This window comes from Schistocerca cancellata, chromosome 4 (assembly GCF_023864275.1).
Source record: "Schistocerca cancellata isolate TAMUIC-IGC-003103 chromosome 4, iqSchCanc2.1, whole genome shotgun sequence".
Lineage (NCBI taxonomy): Eukaryota > Metazoa > Arthropoda > Insecta > Orthoptera > Acrididae > Schistocerca > Schistocerca cancellata.
Genome location: NC_064629.1, coordinates 182,034,244 through 182,053,597, shown reverse-complemented (window position 1 = coordinate 182,053,597; position 19,354 = coordinate 182,034,244). Strand labels below are relative to the sequence as shown.

At 40.2% G+C, this 19,354-nt stretch overlaps 1 protein-coding gene across 1 annotated transcript in view; it reads right to left on the bottom strand.

The window, feature by feature from the left end:
* Positions 1-19,354, bottom strand: part of LOC126183659 (methionine aminopeptidase 2-like) — a 128,725-nt gene that overhangs the window by 38,703 nt on the left and 70,668 nt on the right. The window contains exons 4-6 of the mRNA XM_049925804.1: positions 14,831-14,985; positions 9,078-9,315; positions 621-715 (exon numbers count right to left, since the gene is read on the bottom strand). Coding sequence (XP_049781761.1) covers positions 621-715; positions 9,078-9,315; positions 14,831-14,985 — 488 coding nt within the window. The remainder of the gene's footprint in view (positions 1-620; positions 716-9,077; positions 9,316-14,830; positions 14,986-19,354) is intronic.

The following is a 19,354-nucleotide window of genomic DNA, read 5'->3' as shown; positions in this document are numbered from 1 at the left end:
AATATAAAGAATAGGATAGATTGCTACTTGCTGTAAATATGACCCCCTGAGTTGCAGACAGGGACAAAGAAAAGGCTGTTACAAATGCAGCTATTTGACAAAGCCTTCCTCAGCAAAGAAAACATACACACAAGCAAGCACAACTCACACACACTTGGCCACTGCCACCAGCAACTCCAATTGGAGATGCCGACGGTGGCCGTGTGTGTGTGAGGTGCACCTGCTTGTGTGAATTTGTGTATGCTTTCTTTGCTGAGGAAGACTTTGGCCGATAGCTGCATGAGTAACAGTCTTTTAGTTGTGCTTGTCTACAACTCAATGGGTCATCTTTGTGATGATTAGCAATCTACCCTATTCCTTATATTACTGTTATTCCAACTTGGAGTTTCTATTGTTTGTTTCTATATTCTTATAAATTTCATTTTCTACACATTTTCTCGCTCAATAATTTCTGTCACATTCAGATAACATGGCATTATTATTCTCTTTGACAAAGATATTATGAGGAAATCAAAATCCTATGAGTTTCTGTAAGATGGTTAGTGCTGCAAACACAGCTATAACAAAGTGCTGTACAAAAGATTACCAGTAATTACTGATTGTAACTAGTAGATTCTTACCCTTATTCCTGTATTTGTTGCTTCTCGTACAGCTTCAATAAGTGTATCGTATTTTGGATTGAAAGTCAATGTGAAAGCACAGTCTATTATTCGACCTGCAACAGAGTTAAAGAAAATACATCTTTTATATATTTGAAAAACATTATATTTCCACCACCCAAGAGCTTCTGATAAATGATCCTTTATTTACTACAAGTTTCGATCTTCTGATTGACTTATTTGCAAATGGGAGCTATACAGAGAAGGTTCTCTCTCTCTCTCTCTCTCTCTCTCTCTCTCTCTCTCTCTCTCTCTATCCTTTTATCACTACTAACACCTCAAAGCCAGTTAGTAAGATACTGAAATAGTTCAGAAAATGCCTCCCATTGTGCAATGAGTAATTTCATGCACATAGTAGTAACATTCCATAAAAAAGTCAAACATACAGCTGACATATTTTTACCAGAAGACTCACTCATGAAAGACTTTGCCTAATAGTCCCTGCACATGTACATAAAATGAAACTGAAGAATTTTTCTCCCCTCATAAATTATATATGAGCCAAGTAATACTGTTATTATTGTAACATATGTGGAATTTAAAGTTATCTGGCAAATGAGGATTTTGAACTCAGCTGGGTAGCATCAACCATACTTTGCACAAAATATTGGATATTGCATTAATTTTTGCTCAGTCCCTAATTTTGGCACTCCTCATTGTTTGATTAGACTGCAAAAAAGGGGAGGGCAAGCAGGAGAGAGTTACTTAACCTTCCAACTAGAGATTTATTTGAAAGGATTTTGAATGGACAACTCCAGCATTTATTTGCCTTACAGTACTCTAAAACATTTAGAGATATACACTGGAGCTTTTGGTGTCATTACCTTTCATCTGCATCAACAAACACGCTCTGCAAGCTACCATATGGTGTGTGGTGGAGTCGAGGGTGCCTTACTTCCTTTCCTGTTCCCCTCGCAAGTAGAGCGAGGAAAAACAACTGTCTATATGTTTCTGTATGGGCCCTACTCTCTCTTATCTTACTTTCATGGTTCTTACACAAATTGCAGATTGGTTGCAGTAGAATCATTCTGGCTGTCAGCTTAAAATGCTGGTTCTCTAAATTTTCTCAATAGTGGCCCACGAAAAGAGCCTCATCTTTTCTCCAGTGATTCCCACTTTAGTTCACAAGGCATCTCCATAATTTTCAGTTACAACTCTTTGGTGACACATAAGGGTCCACTTTAATTGGATAGCCAGGGGTCACCCACACCTAAAACACTGACACTCTACATTATCTTATCATTGTTGTGGACGAACTTAATGGTCAGGATGTAGAAGATTGGCTTCCTTCCATTTCTCCCGGTCTGCAGTCAGGCCAGCCCATCACAAAAGCTTATGCAGCCCGGACCTTACCATCTTCACTACTGGTTTGTGTGCACTGACAAGTGCAACAGAACCCAGTTTTCTGTAGTCCTAGATCATTGGTTACAGAACTAAGCCAGGCTCTGGTCTTCAACGGCAGTTGGAATGTACACTATATACTGTTTCCCTAATATCCTCTCAACTTTTGTGATCAAATTTCTGGCATAATGGATGAATGCCATTGCAATAAGATTTTTTTCCAGTTCTGCAGCTTTTAGTGCAGTCCCAATTGGTGTCTCAGCATGCCAAATCAGGCAGGTCTCAGAAATGTTAAATGTGATTAGGATGTTTTCACATTGTGAAGGATTATGACAACTGGAGACATGAAGGTACAGAGCCAAGTGAGTTGGGCTTAAAAAAATGCCGAGTTCCAAAACCACATGTCATCTTCAAACCAGTATGTCTCGGGACAAGAGCTGGTTGTTTTTCTCAGTAGTAATTAGGGAATTGACTGGAAAATGTTATTTCTCTGAAAGTAGTGCCTAAACTACATTATAAAATAATGGATATTATAAAAACTTACAGACTGTTTTATTTTCTATGAAGCAGAATGAGCAAGTGTGTGTGTGTGTGTGTGTGTGTGTGTGTGTGTCAAATAGAATGAGTTCAGGCATAGTAGGAAGTTTGAAGAGGGTGTCATCCATGCAGCTAAGTTACAAATGTGCAGTATGATCCGGGTATAGCAAGATAAAAACATGGAATGCAACACTGCTGTTTCCACTCCAAGGATACCAGCAAAAAACATACATTCTATTAAACACTGAAATATATAGTACTCATGTTCCACAATAATGCTTATTTTATATTTTGTTGTGAACTGTCTTGGCTTTCTAAGCCATTGTCAGACAACAGATACACATCCCAGTGTTGTTGGTCTGGTATTGTCAACAAGACAGTGATGATATATAAGCAGGCATCCAGTCGTAGACAACCAAGTTTGGCAACAGTGAAGTACGAGGACCAGTACTATGCATTCAACAAATTACTACCCTCCGCTCATTTTGGTACAAACCAGCATTGCATCCATCACACAGTAAGGGTAAAACACTGCTTGATTACCTGAAGAATGACAATTTAAACTCCAGCTTCCCTTATATTCAGGTAGCCTAATTGCCACAGCTCTGCCTGACAAACCAATGTATACTTTCCTTCAGTGCTTATGTGTGATTTTGTACATACCATCTCAAGACAAGTGTAGTACTACTGAATAAAATTGTGGTAAAGGCAAGGACTCCAGTACGGATAGAAGGAATTGGATGCGAACTGCAATTGTAAGCCCTGACATGGGCCCCTGATGCGGGAGATGAACCACCGTGGGTGGGAAAAGGAGACGGTAATTTGGATGCGCAGGAGAACTACGAATGTGTCCAATGTAACTGGCAAGAAGTTGTGCACACCTGACCTGCAATGGAGGAACTCCAGCCTCCTCAAGGCCACTGGTCACCGGACTTGTCCTAAAAGCTCCCGTTGCTAGTCTAACGCCACAGTGGTGCACTAGGTTGAGTAAATGCAATGCTGAGTGTGCCATCGAACCATAAAACAGACTCCCATAGTCAAGGCGGGATTGAACAAGGGCTCTGTATAGCTGCTGCAGCATAGAGTGATCTGCACCACAGTTGGTGTTGCTCAGGCAGCGGAAGGCATTGAGGTGCTGTCAGCACTTCCACAACGAAGGTGAGTAAGCCCAGTCAATCAGGCGGAAAAAACCAGTCCTAAAAATCGATACGTCTCTACTACAGTGAGGAGAGCATCAGTAAGGTAAAGTTCTGGTTCCGGATGAACGGTATGAAACCGACAGAAGTGCATAACACACGACTTTGCCGCCGAAAACTGAAAGCCGTGGGCTAGGGACCATGACTGCGCCTTGTGGATGGCTCCCTGTAGGCGCCACTCAGCAACACCAGTACTGGTGGAGCAGTATGAAATGCAGAAGTTGTCTGCATACAGAGAGGGTGAGACGGAAGGCCCGACAGCTGCTGCTACTACACTGTTAAATGCCACTAATGATAGATATACACTCAATACAGAGCCCTGCGGGACCCCATTCTCCTGGATATGGAAAGGGGGGGGGGGGGGGGAGGGGAGAGAACTATGGGAGGCACCAACTTGGACACAGAAAGAACAAAGGGACAGGAAATTCTGGATAAAAATCGGGAGTGGGCCTCGAATACAACACTCGTATAATGTGCCAAGGATATGATGTTACCAGGTGGTGTCATACATTTTTCATAAATAAAAAAGGATGGCAACAAGGTGTTGGTGTCTGGAAAAGGCTGTTCGGATGGCAGACTCGAGGGACACAAGTTTATCAGCAGTAGAGCGACCCAGGCGGAAGCCGCCCTGGCACGGAGCCAGTAGGCCACATGAATCCAACCCAACCGCCGACACACCATATGTTCCAGCAGCTTACAATGAACATTGGTGAGGCTGATGGGCCGATAGCTATCCACATCACGTGGGTTTTTGTTGGGTCTGAGCACTGGTATAGTGGTGCTCTCCCGCCAGTGTGATGGAAAGATGCTATCGCACCAGACCCAGTTGAAGATCATGAGGAGATGTTGCTTGTAGTCAGATGAGAGATGTTTAATCATGTGACTATGGATCGGATCGGACCTAGGAGCTGTATCGAGGCAATGTGCAAGGGCACTGAGGAGCTCCCACTCTGTAAATGGGGCATTATAGAGTTCACTGTGGCGTGTACTGAATGAGAGAACGTTCTCTTCCCTCTGCCGTTTGAGAGTGGGAAAGGCTGGGGGGTATTTCTCCGACTCAGAGATGCGAGCAATGTGCTCAGCAAAGTGCTCGGCATCTGTAGATAACATGCCATTTATGTTAACACCAGGAACACCTGTTTGGGTCTGATACCCAAAAGCTCATTTGATCTTTGCCCACACTTGGGAAGGTGGCGTATGGCACCCAATGATCGACACGTACCTCTCCCAACACTCCTGTTTCCACATTTGGATAAGCTGCTGAACACGGGCACAGAGCCGTTTAAAGGCTATGAGGTGCTCCAGGGAAGGGTGCCACTTATGCCGCTACAGAGATCACCGATGCTCCTTAATTGCCTTAGCAACTTCCGGCAGTCACCAAGGGACTGTTTTCCGCTGGGGGCACCGTAAAGAACGAGGGATCACGTTTCCCACCGCAGTAAGGATCATCGTCATCGTTACCTGCTGAACCACCACATCGATATTACCATAATGGGGGAGATTCAACGGTGACAGCAGAGGAGAAAGTTTCCGAGTCCACCTTGTTTAAAGCCCATCTGGGCAGGTGTCTGTGGGCCTGACGCCAGGGCAGTGACAGGAAGATGGGAAGTCGTCACTACCACACAGCCCGCCATGTGCTCTCCAGTGGATAGATGGGAGAAAGCCAGGATTGCAAATCGAGAGATCAATGGCCGAATATATGCCATGTGACACACTGAAATGTGTGGCAGCCTCAGTATTTCAGAGGCAGAGGTTGAGTTGTGACAGTAAATTTTCGACATCTCTGTCTCGGAAAGTAAGAACTGTGCAACCCCACAAGGGGTTATGAGCATTAAAATCTTCCCAAAATATGAAAGGTTTAGGGAGTTGATCAATCAGTGCAGCCAATGCAATCAGGGGTACTGCAACATCTGCAACATCTAAAGGAAGTAGGTTACAGTACGCTTGTTCGCCCACTGCTTGAATACTGCTCAGCAGTGTGGGATCCATACCAGATAGGGTTGATACAAGACATAGAGAAGATCCAACGGAGAGCAGCGCGCTTCGTTACAGGATCATTTAGTAATCGCGAAAGCGTTACGGAGATGATAGATAAACTCCAGTGGAAGACTCTGCAGGAGAGACGCTCAGTAGCTCGGTACGGGCTTTTGTCAAAGTTTCGAGAACATACCTTCACCGAAGAGTCAAGCAGTATATTGCTCCCTCCTACGTATATCTCGCGAAGAGACCATGAGGATAAAATCAGAGAGATTAGAGCCCACACAGAGGCATACCGACAATCCTTCTTTCCACGAACAATACGAGACTGGAATAGAAGGGAGAACCGATAGAGGTACTCAAGGTACCCTCCGCCACACACCGTCAGGTGGCTTGCGGAGTATGGATGTAGATGTAGATGTAGATGTACGTTGCAGACAGTTATTTCCTGTGTCATCCAAATCCTGACAGCTACAGATTCAAGAGGGGTTTGAACGGGCACAGGTTCACTGCATACCGAGTTCAGGACATAGACACAAACTTTACCTGACACTATTATAGTTGCTACAGTTCCTGTAATATCCCTTATAGCCACAGAGGGCAGGGGTCCGCATTGCCAGGAACCAGGTTTCCTGGGTGGCAATGCAGAAAGCACTTGTAAAGCTATACAGTTGCCGTAGCTCAGCCAGGTGGTGGAAAAAACCGCTGCAATTACACTGGAGGATGACTTTATCGTGAGGCTGGGAAGCCATGAAGGCCACAAGGAGGCAGGTTATGCCTCAGGGTCACCTAATGCCTCTGACTATTTGTAGGCATTTCTATGGTGGATGAAGCATCAGTGAGATCCAGGTCCGTAGGGGATGCTAAGATCTCCACTGCATCCTCAGATGCAGAACTGATAGGGAGTGGTGGTGTTGGGGCCACCAGAGGGTCCTGTTTCTTAGCAGACTTCTTAGTTTGATTGCTCTGTTGCTTCTTTTTAGGGGCTTGCTGGGAAGATTTCTCTGAAGCAGCTTCAGGCACAGAGGAAGACTGTGAAGCTGTTCATCCTGCAGCTTTTGGCTCCTTGAGCCACTGGCAAGTGTCCACCGTGGCATTAGTGGAGACATTAGGAGAAAGGGCCACAAAGCACCCCTTCCGCATGAGAGGAGCCGGAGGAGGCTGTTGCTTCTCCAGCAGTGGTATATGATGCCTTTGCCATGCACCATGTGGTAGCTTGCAGAGTATTTAGATGTAGACATTCACATTGTCATCATGCAGTACGGTATATAAATTGTCTGACCAACAAGGTTTTTTCCACGTACGAAATAGGTGAAAATTTCATTCCACTGCATACTACTTGGAAATGTACATCACATATGTTTATAAATCTGGTTGGTTCCTGTCAATTTCATCGTAGTCCTAAAGCTGATTTTTCTAATATTTTTGTGGACATGGCAAAGGTCTACATGGATCACGTCGTTTAAATGGTTTTTGCGTTTCCGCAGCTCAAGTGGAGAAAGCAGAGTAATAAGGCTGTATTATGTCATTCTCACTCAGCGGAGTAGTCTCGCAGAACCTCTATTGCATGCCAAAAGTGTAGTAGTTGCCCAGTGGTGATAACAGCCAGAACACCGACAGCTCCTTTCAGTTTAACTTTTAAAAAAATTAATAAAAGCTTTTAAAAATGATTTAAAAAATCAGCAGATGATAATTTGAGGTATTATGAAAAACTAAAAAATGTTATCTTTGGAATAAAAAGATAGGTGGGGGTACCATGAGACAGTAGAAACTATATGGCTATGAGAGAGAAAAAGAGTATGAATGATGAAACGTATCATCCACTTATTACCCAATCCGTATACACAATAAAGAGGTTTCCAAAGAGGTTTCTGAACAGTTATGCTTTTTAAGAATCACATTAATAACTACTCCAGGCATGTTGACCGCTGTTCCAAACAGTCCCACACATTTCCTATGGGTAATTCAGCAGGCCAACTGAGATGTGATAGGGTGTTGCAAGCGTTTCTCAAAGCAGAATGTATATGTGCAGCCCCATGAGCAGAGCTGTTGTGATCTTGGAAGACTGGAATGTTTACATCATACTCATCATGAAGACGCAGAAAAAGGGGCTGCATTTGCTCCGCAATAATGTTGAAATAAACATCCCAGTTCACGTTCACAGTAATCTGAATGAGTGGAAACAAGTTACAATATAGAAAATACCCCCAAAATATCTCAAAACCACACCTGGCCTGCATTCAGCCATCAGTGCACTCGACACCTCGCATTTGAAAAGACACAACACTTCAGACCACACTGTGTGCCTTCAGTCAGCTACCATTCAGTTTCCGCATCGTTCGACCCAGAGGAGACACTCAGCTTTATGTGCCCCTGTCAGCAATGGCATTTTGTAACATACTGGACTCCAAAGGTACATTGCATGCACTTCCCTCTGTAATGTCCGCTCAGTAATCAGTTGAGACATACCTGCTTTTCCTGACAACAGCAATTCCTATTGGGCCTGAAATTGACTGTAACTGATGAGGTGTGACACTCGTCTCCAGTCATCTCAGCTATAAACTTTCTTAAGACCACAGTGTCCTTACAACACACCACAAGGCTTCCAGTCATATACCATTCCTCGTAAACGTGTCTGACAGTCTGTGTTGACACACGGACAAATCGAGGAACTTCACTGAGGGCTACTTCCTGCCATTATATCGCATCTGTACATCGACCCATCTTAGTGCTCCGATCTGATACAACCAACAAGAACATACACAGCACTTCACTGCCACACTTCGTGCCAGCGGCAGATGGTTCATACCACTTCTAAGCTTTCTACAATGCTCCTAAGTGACTGGTGTGCTCTTGGGGGGCAGGAGGGAGGGGGAGGGCGACTAATATTTTGTCCAGTGAGTTTATTTGTTAGTAGGGCAGTTGCATTGTACAGTTTGTGCTGCAATGTTAATTTTTAAAACTGCTGCAAACGTCTCAACAAGAAAGACCCTTAGGAGCATTTTATCAACTGTGAACCATATATCCTGCTTGACAATCCATTCCACATTCACAAATATGATGATTACTGCAGTCACCACTAACAACAACAGAACAATAATAATAACTACTTTCACAAACGAAAATATTATACTCTTCCGACAAGCATAATGTACTATCCCCTCTCGAGTTTGTGAATTTATTTAGTATTGTTAATAATAGTATTACACGTATTATGTGCTGTTGTGTTTCCTAGGGCAAATCAGAGTAATTTGATAGATATATGAGACTAAATGCAAATAAGAATATAAAACTTACTTTCAAAATTAAAGTCATAAACTGTTTTTGCATAAATAGGATTGTCGCACTTGACAAACTTGTTGCTTACCATTGATGTGAGTTCCAAAATCTATCTTCGTAACATCATCGTACAACAAAACAGTAGAATCACCACTGTTTGGTGTATAGTGAGCTGCACAATGGTTGCGAGAACATCCAGTAGGGAAGGCCAGACCCGCCTTCAAACCATTCTCCTGAATTAATTTGCGAGCTACTGATTCCAGCTCCTCACAAATTTGTATCATTGTCATACCAGGTTTCACCCACCGCCGAATGTATTCTCTGGTCTGAAAACATAAATCACTAATAACATGTGATGGCTCAGATAAATGGTTTATATAGGTGATATTTCATATTGCATACCAACATGAGCTTCAAAAATTTATGGAATCACAAAGTACATATGGGATCAATTTCTATCTCTGAACAATGGAATGTCACATTATCTTCGACTGTTGACAGGTTCCAAATTTCCTTCCGAAACAGCCATCGAATTACAAATGGCCTCTACTATCTGCACGATTTTCTTCCTTTGTGCAGATCGTCATCTTCAAATAATGGATACCTGGCACTATGACTTTTACAATATGCTACAAACAGAGAGAAATATGATTTCTCATAGAAATTTTGATGTAACTGCATATCTGCACCTAGATTCTGCTTCACTACAGAGTGCTCAGTATACGGTACATTTTATTATCCTTTATAGTACTGTTAAACCCCCCCCCCCCCCCCCACACACACACACTAGACAGTGGGAAAGGAGGGTTACATGCCTCTTTATGAGATGTCATACTAATTTTATCTTCAAGAAGGAATATGTAACGGGCTGTAGATTATTCATAAATTCCAAAGCAAAAGCATTTCTTGGAAATTTCTGTGGATGTTTTTAGGAGCTATTAGATTTCTTTTTTGAATGTCCACAAGTTTAAATTTTTCAGCACTTCCATTACACTCTCCTGGGACATAAACATGCCTGTTACCATTCGACTGTACTTCATTCTACATCCTTAATTTCACACACACACACACACACACACACACACACACACACAGCCAACTTCATACAAGCCTTCATAATAAGCTTAAATTGATCTGATTTTTCCCACCCCAGTTGTTTCATGAGATGAATGGGGAAGGATGTAATATGTTGCCCAATTTCTTAGAAATGTCATTCTTGGAGTTTTCACAATATATCACTACATTATGCGCAACAACTCTCTTGCAGTATCTGCCACTGAAGTTAGATGAGGATCTCCATAATGTTCATGTCTTTACTAAATGAACCCATGACAAAATGCAACACTCTTCTTTACCTCTTTTCTTAATCCCATCTTGTAAGGGTCCCCCACTAACAAAAAAACTCTTAGGAACCAGCCAAATCATTGTTTTGTACGTCAAGTTCTTTTGTGCATTCCTTATTGTTCTCTCAATGAATTTCAACCTGGCAATTACTTTTCCTATAAAAACTTTTATATGATAGTTCCATGGTCATGAACTGATACTCTTAGATATTTTACTGTTGCCAGTGATTTATTGATAATCATGTAACTGAACAATCTACCTATTTATGCATAACAAGTAAAGACAAGAAAATTTCACAGAAATGATACAGTGAAAAATAAATAGAAATCTGCAATTTCCAGGGCCGACTCTATAAACATCCCTGACTGGAGATCAAATTTGACACTGGATCAGAAACTGAACTATGTTCAGGACTCAGATCTATTGTATATTGCTAAACTTGGCTCCACCTAAGTAGGTTCAGGTTTGATCTTAGGTAGCATGCAACATGCTTTGCAACATGGCTAACATCGGCTACTGACACAATTATTGCACTTCCACCACACATATTTATCATACATTGTAGATATGCAGTATTTATTTGAAGGTGTCATGTTATAACCATGGGAACAAGTGGACAGAAAAAGGAGTGATCATCAAATTTCTCTCAATGCAAGAAAGATTTGCTGCTGGAAGTTGTGTTGGGCCAGTATAATGATCTCTCTGGGGGGGACATCACTGTAACAAACAAGGTAAAGTCATGGAGAGAAGTTGCTGTTGACTTTAATTCTCTCATAAGTTTAATACCTTATGGACAGCTCTGCAAGCTGTTGCTATGCCTGCTTTAAACAGATCAACAAGCAATATCTGAAAGGTTCCTGTGGCGTAAAATCTTAAGGTTAACAGCAACATGCACATTGCAGTCAGTGGTTAGTTTCAACAGATAGTCTAAGAGCCTTAGTTACAATTGCTCTACAATACTTTTCTCCACACGAAACCTCAGCTTAAATGACTTGTTACTTAACTCCAAGAGCAGGTTCACCTTTTCACGGAATGTGCGGGGAGCTCGTTTGGTCTCGTCATCATCATCCTCAGTGGACAAATCTGAATGCTCAGATATTTGTAAAGTAAATGAAAGGAAACAATGTAATTCACATCGCATAGGGTCATTGCACACAGAATTTTGGCCAACAGTAGCCAAGAACACTTGGAAAATGGAGAGTATGGTATGGTTTCAATGGTATGGAATGGCATGGTGATGATGTTATAATTATTTTTACGACCAATACAGTAGAGAAAGTAGTAACAAATGGAAGAAAAAGATTCCAGAATTGACATGGGTTTGAACACGTGATCTTCTGCACTGCAGTCCACAATGCAACCTCTGAGCCATCTAAATGAATGAAGCACAAGTATGTGGTTAGTGTACACCAAAATACAGTACTTGCTTATGTTCTATTTATCAATGCATGTGGAATTGTCATCACACCTTAAGGACGTGTTAGGTAGTTAAAAACTTAATACAAATTGCATATTTACTGCTACTTGAGCTGAAAGAGAACACATACAAGTGGTGACGAATCATTATTGGCTGCCGTCAAAATTCACATACTTAATTGTTCGCTGCAAATATTCTGAATTTTCCTTTCCTAATCTGCTGCCATGTGGGTATAAAATGCCTCAGAACTTATTACATAAATTATGAGTCATCTCCCATGAGCTGTTATGAGATTGATCATTAAGTACACACTTTAGGCAGTAATTTCCTTGACCAAAACTTCCACACCGAAAAAAGTATTTTGAGCGTCATCAGCGTAGGAATGGCATAGTTTCACATTTACTTGCCATTTTAATTTTAATAACTTTTTTTGTTATATCAGTTGGTATCTGCTAAAAACAAAAGCAATGAATCATAGTGTCACTACACTATAATCTGATGATCAGAGCTGAACCCGACTTTGAATTGCAAATTTTCGGTGACTTACATCTATACAACGCAGATTTCCAGATTAAGCTTGATCTAAGGTCGTTTTCCATCTTATCCTAAGGCTTATTGCTTTATACACTGGCCCTAAGTGGTATAACACAAAATCAGCAGTCTTTGTGAAATACCACATAATTCCCTATTTCTGATTAAAAATGTTGAAAATGAATGTAGCAGTTTACTAGTGTTGGTAGACGATTGTTATCGAATAGCGAAATTGTATTTTTTTTCTCGCCCCCTTCATTACACTGAGAATTGTGTACAATCTTAAACTAACAGTTGATTTCCTGTGTAAAGACCTCTGGCTCTAAATTGGCCATCAAACTGAAACATCCTCCTTCCAATGACCACTATTCCAGTAACAGCTTTAGTTACCAACACAACATTTCCTGACAATCTTGCACAACCTCCCACGTGAAATAGGGCACATTTTTGAGAAGTGTTTAATGCACTGCATCAATTAAACTACATATTTTTTGTAGTACACAAGTAACATGTAAATCAACACTATGTTTGGTCACATTTTGACTTACCGTAGACCCCAGTTTACACCACAGGTCACACTGTCACCACAAGCTTTATACACAAATGGTTAAAATCATATTGAAAAAATATTGAAATAAACATTCTAACTGTTCTGTTTTAATGCCAGAAGCATATTTGCATGTAGCCTTGTGGCCCGTGCTCTGATTCGCTAATTAAAGCAAACCGAGCAGGTATCATGTCGATTTATGCGTCCGTGAAGCTCGAGTGCTTTATCTGGCACTTTTTGTTTTTATAAGTGTGAACCACCAAAAACCTGCAGTTTGACTGACGCGCTGCATTAAAGATCTCACCAATTCACATCATTTTTGGTAGAATTTGTTGTGCAAAAACATCTGACTATCTAAATTGCTGAATGAAACTACACTGCGTAACAGAATTAAACGATCACTTTTTTTGAAACCCCGTAACTGTCTCCCACTGTTTCACGTTAATTTCAAATTTGGCCCAAACATGCCTACAACCTTCCTCTGTAATGGCACAAAAGCATGGTGCCCTGTGACATCACTGATGTACCTTCATTCACAATGCACGCAATTTCAGAGATCATCCCTCTGTACAGTTCACAGGCTTCCTGGCACACTCTGGTGGGCCGCCAAAGAAACAGTGTTATTTACACAATCGCAAACGAGTGCTCGGCCTATACTGTAATCTGTACTACTGTTGTCCAGTCAATGTATTGAGTGCTACACAGAACCTTTACTTCTTGTTTGTTCTTGCTATGACAAACTTGATGACAAGTGAGGGTTACATTTTCTCCGGGTGTTCATGTCAGTGCTGAGTCACCCAACAAACGTCTTTATGGAAGAAATCCTCCAACATATCATTGCCCGACAGCAAGTTTTTGTGCAACAGCAGCAGGCTCTCGCCACCGCTCTCAATCCAGTGGCATCTGCATGTTCACGGCAGGTTACTCTCCTATCAGTGCAATCATCGCCCTTTCTGGCATATGATGAATCAGCTGAAGATTCAGATTCCCACAGTACATGGTCACACCAACATTTCCATGTTTTTCGTGTGGGCAATGCTAACCCAAGTAGGGCTTTCTTTCTTGCCTGATCTGCAGAGTGTGTGCCGATATGAAACTTCCTCGCAGGTTAAAACTGTGTGTCAGTCCGAGACTCGAACTGGAACACAGTTTTAATCCGAGACTCGAACTGGAACACAGTTTTAATCTGCCAGAAAGTTTCATATTCTTCCATACCTGATTGGAAGCTGGAAGTATGCACGATACTGATGCAGAACTGCTTGTCTCATACAACTTGTATACAGTACCTGTACCAGCCAGATGATAGTTTAGTTGGAAGAGCCTGAACATGTGTGGTCCACTTTTACTTCACTCTGCACATATCTATCTAAAAAAATATTACAGCATCAACCAATTTTTATCCTTTGTCTCTTTTTTTTTTCAAGGCATAGTTGTTTTGCTGCTCTTTGTGGGCAATGTGAGCGTTCAGAGGAACAGTTTTTTCAGTGACATTTTCAGTGGCTATGTCTTGTTAAAAACAACTTTCTGTTGACAGTAAGATACATGTTTTGTCACAATACACCCAAAAATTGTTGTATATCAAACACTCTTCCTCATTTGTGAACAAAACTAACATAATTATATGTGACTTCTTGTATTGTAACCAACCTACATATCTCTCTCTCTCTCTCTCTCTCTCTCTCTCTCTCTCTGTGTGTGTGTGTGTGTGTGTGTGTGTGTGTGTGTGTGTGTGGGGGGGGGGGGGGGGGAGGGGGTTAAATGTTGAGTTATGTTGGCTTTTTATATTTTTTATCTACAGAAGACCACAGAGGCTGAAACAGTAGCATTTCTCAGTAATTAATTACATTTAATGTACAATAACTTTACAAGACACAATTAAATGGAAAAATGTCAACCGAGGATTTTCATTGCTATCAAGGCTAAAAAATGGAGCAGTCTTGGTGCATTGTGGTCACATATGTAACTAAAAATACAATAAATCTACGTATGATATGTCACCTACCTGCCGGTGAGCTTCTGCAGCTATTCTAAATTCATTATAAATGTCAATGTTCATGTGGTCAATTGCTTTCTGTTCTTCTGTAGTGACACGCTGCCTAGCAGTACGATAGTCTCCAATAACGGGATAGTCCAAGCATTGTCCTACTGGATAGAAACCTATAAAAAGGAAAAAGGCACTCAAAGATATTCAGTCTTTCAAAAACTAACATTCACTTGACATCCTGAGTACAGAAAAAGATAATTGGCGTATATGACTACGGCTGAAATTTACAACACCATCATCCCTACAATACAAAAATCACTAATGGTTTCAAACTGTTACAACAATGCATGTGCTGAAAAACTTGTTTGCAAATTGTCAGGAACTATCAGGTATTGGTGCGTGAACAAGTCAAGCCGACTGATTGCAGGACTAATGTATGAATTTACATTTCAATCATCTTGAAACCTTAGTGTTCTTATGCAATCTACACCTATCACAGAAGCACAGATGTTTTTTAAACACACTTAATTATGTGAAATGTCACCGTTATTTACAGTTGTAAATAAATTAGTCTCTGGCTGTAAGAATGGTTTTTAATTTCTTTATCGCATAATTATGTTCTTGTGCTTAAGTCAGATTACACAAAAAATTACAGTTCTCATAATCATGCAGAGTTGGCAAATGATTTACATTTGAATTAAGGAGCCTTCACAATGGGTGTGTGTATAACTTTCTACAAACATACGCCATATATGGTGTTAAGGACAAACCTTTTGATGAAGCCAGATGATCATTATTCTGTAAAGGCATTAAAACATAACAAAATACTACTTTATGCCCCATAGGCTATACAGCCATGTGTTAAAATTAAGTAATTGTTCACTTTTTAGAATATAAAAGGACAAAATAATAAGTCACTACAATCATTAGAAAGTGTTTTGTTTAAGGCATGGTATAATTATCTTATTTTGCCATGTATTTAATGTAGTTCTTAAAAGCCTTGAATTTAAATAAGTTGTCTAGATTCAATCAAGCACGCAGACATGGGGTTAGAAATCGTACATTCAGTTTACGTAATGTTATTTATGCTATTAGGTTTTCACTGACTGATTTCAAATCATGACTGGTTAATACTTTAACATGTATCTGTGTTCCAGAACTTAAAGTCTTATCCAAATTGTATACAAGGCATGCCTAAAGTATGTTTAGCATGTGGATGTAGCATTGAAACACATGCACACTCATTCATAACACACTTGCATCGTTAGAGATTTATACAGGCAAAACTAACTAACTTTCAATAAAAATAAATCTACATCTACATGAATACTCTGCAATTCTCACTTAAGTGCACGGCAGAGGGTTCATCAAACAACATTTGGATTATTTCTCTACTGTTCCACTTCTGAACAATGCACGGGGAAAACAAACAGTTACATCTTTCCATGTGAGTACCAATTTCTCTTACTGTATTATGATTATTAGTTGTTCTTACATAGGCTGGCAGCAAGAAAATATTTTTGTTTTCAGAAGAGAAAGTTGTCAACTGAAATTTCATGAAAACATCTCGGTGCAACATAAAACACCTTTGTATTAATTACATGCCAACTCGTGTACCATATCTGTGGCACTCTCTCCCCTATTTTAATATAATAGGGAACGAGCTGCCCTTCTTTAAACTTTTGATACGTCCTCCTTCAGTCCTATCTGATATGGACCCCACAATGTGCAGCAATATTCCAGAAGAGGACAGACAAGATTGGTGTAGGTGGTCTCTGGTACACCTGTTCCATCTTCTAAGTGTTCTGCTAATAAAAAACAGTCTTTGGTTCACCTCCCCTGTAACATTATCTGTGTGATCTTTCCAATTTACGCTGTTTGTGACTGTAATCCCTAGGCATTTAGCTGAACTGACAGCCTTTGGAGTGGTGTGATTTATCGTCTAACCAAAATTTAATGGTTTTCCTTTAGTATTCATGTGGACGACATCACACTTTTCATGATTTTAGTAAATGTTAAGTGACATCACCATCTACAAACAAACTAAGACGGCCGCTCAGGGCCTGTAACACTACCTTTGGGAATTCCACTTATCAATTTTGTTTTACTCAATGACTTTTCGTCAGTTACTGTGAACTGTGACCTTTCTGACAGGGTATCACAAATCCAGTCCCACAACTAAATCCAGTCCCACAACTGAGACGATACTCCATAGGCATGCAGTTTGGTTAGAAGCCGCTTTTGAGGAATAGCGTTGGAAATCTAGAAATACAGAATCAATTTGAGATCCCCATTGAAAGCACTCATTACTTCATGTGAATAATGGGCTAGTTGTGTTTTACACGAAGGATATTTTCTAAACTCATGCTGACTATGTATCAATATACTTTTTTTTAGGCACCATATTTATCCGATTATAAGACAAGGGTTTTTCCCAAAATCATCATTCAAAAAATATGGATTCATGTTATATTCACAGATTAAACTACTGCTGCTGAGGTCAATGTTTTTACATCGACTAATAGATTAATGTAAGGGTTGTCTTACATTTACAGATGTAGCTTTGGCTATTGAGGTTTTGTACAAATTTATTATGAAGAATCCTAAAGGTTAGGGCTTAGCAAACAATACTTTCATTTGAATAGGCTCACGATTTCCCATTTCACAAGAACACTCCATGCAGTAGTGACCTTATGCAATCACGCTAGTGCAAGGCATCCGCAAGAAACTATGAACTAGGCACTATAACAATATAATGCTCTGATTAAAAACTGACATTTTTGTGAAACACAGGATGAAATACCATAGCTTTAAATTCTATCAACTTAAAAACTTTAGTTGTATTTGAACAAGTTTGCAATAAAAGTTCACGTACATGTATGGGCACTCTATAAGTACATTAAGGCTGCTTTTTAAGTAAAGGTAACATTCAAAGGCAAAAATCTTGCCCTCAGAAACCATGACTTAATTCTGAACCCATGTCAGTATTCTATTTGGTTATGAGAAACTATAATGATTTAATAAGTGGGTTGCAAATGAGAACTTCAGTTGCTGTTTGATGTATTAAACCACCAGAGAAAAATGTCACCAGCTTTTAGAACACGGTGGAGACATTAAGATGAAACTAGAAAGAAAATTAACCCAGAGTTAAATGTCTAACAAACAGAATAAATCACATTGAACTGACAGCAATTGTCATTGCAAGAATAAATTACAGCAGAAAGACTCATTGTGGAGATACTACCAACAGACATCACTAGCTTACGGAACGGGCAAAAGTTCGAGATTTGGTCTGACCCATGATTGCGATCTTTTATTTATGTATTAGCTGCTGTTGTTACATATGACTAGCACCTAGAAGATATTGCCTTCCATGTGTCAGTATTAATCAGCCTGGTTGCTAACTATGGTGAGTGCAGGGAGGGGACAGAGCAGGCAGTAAATTTCATCATGCTGCCAACTATGAGAATCTATATCGCATATTTGGGCTTTTTATAAACATCTACCATGTTTAAACTGGAGTTTGCCTGAATCCATATGTACTCAAAATTGAACTGGCCAAATACTAAATAATAGCATACATTTCTGTTAGAAGTCTAGACTGAGGCCAGTAGCGTACTTCCATATTTCATTTGGCAATGTTGTAGCTCACCATGAGGTATGCAGAGAATGATATGGGGAGTGTCAGCTGCTGGTTCTACACAGCCAATAGGAGAGCAGCGGGCACATGATATGTTTGGGAGCAATAAACATTGCTATTCTCACTTCAACACAGAAGCAAAATCCATTGTGTGTTCAGGAAAGAAACAGCTTTGTTCCCAGATCCCAACATCTTCAGAAGAAATAGCCAAATATTTGTGACAACAAAGATATAATATTCACAGTTGTCCTGACAGGATGATAATTAAAAATACTGATACCACAGATGACGAGCTAAGAAACAGAAAAAATTCAGTGAAGATAAAAATTATTGGAAGAGTTCCTTTTTGTTTATTTTATTTCTCCTTATGTTATCAAAATGTAGACAATGAATAAATGGCACAAGTTTACAACAGGTGTAATGTTAACCTTTTAGGCAGATACCTTAAGTCAATAAAAGTCTGTAGTTTTGATTATACAGAATTTGCCAAAAAATTATATTTTTCTTAAGGAACCTCATAAAAAATGGGGGTCGCCTTATATTCAGTGTCATCTTATACTTGAGTAAACACAGTAATTTGTAATGTTTGAACATAGTGTATGTTCCAAAACACTACTGCAAATCATCATCAGTGGTATGTGTGTGCCATTTCAGCAGATTATTAATATTGCCCTTCTTGAGCATAGGTGTGACCTGTGCAACTTTAAGTATGGATCTTCCATCAAGCAAGTTGGTGTATATGACCACTAAGTATGGAGCTATTGTATCAGCATAATCTGAAAGGAATCTAACTAGCATACAGTTTGGACCACAGGCCTTGCTTTCATCAAATGATTTAACCTGCTTCACCACACCGAGGACATCTACTTCTAAGTTACTCACAGTGCCAACTGTTCTTGAGT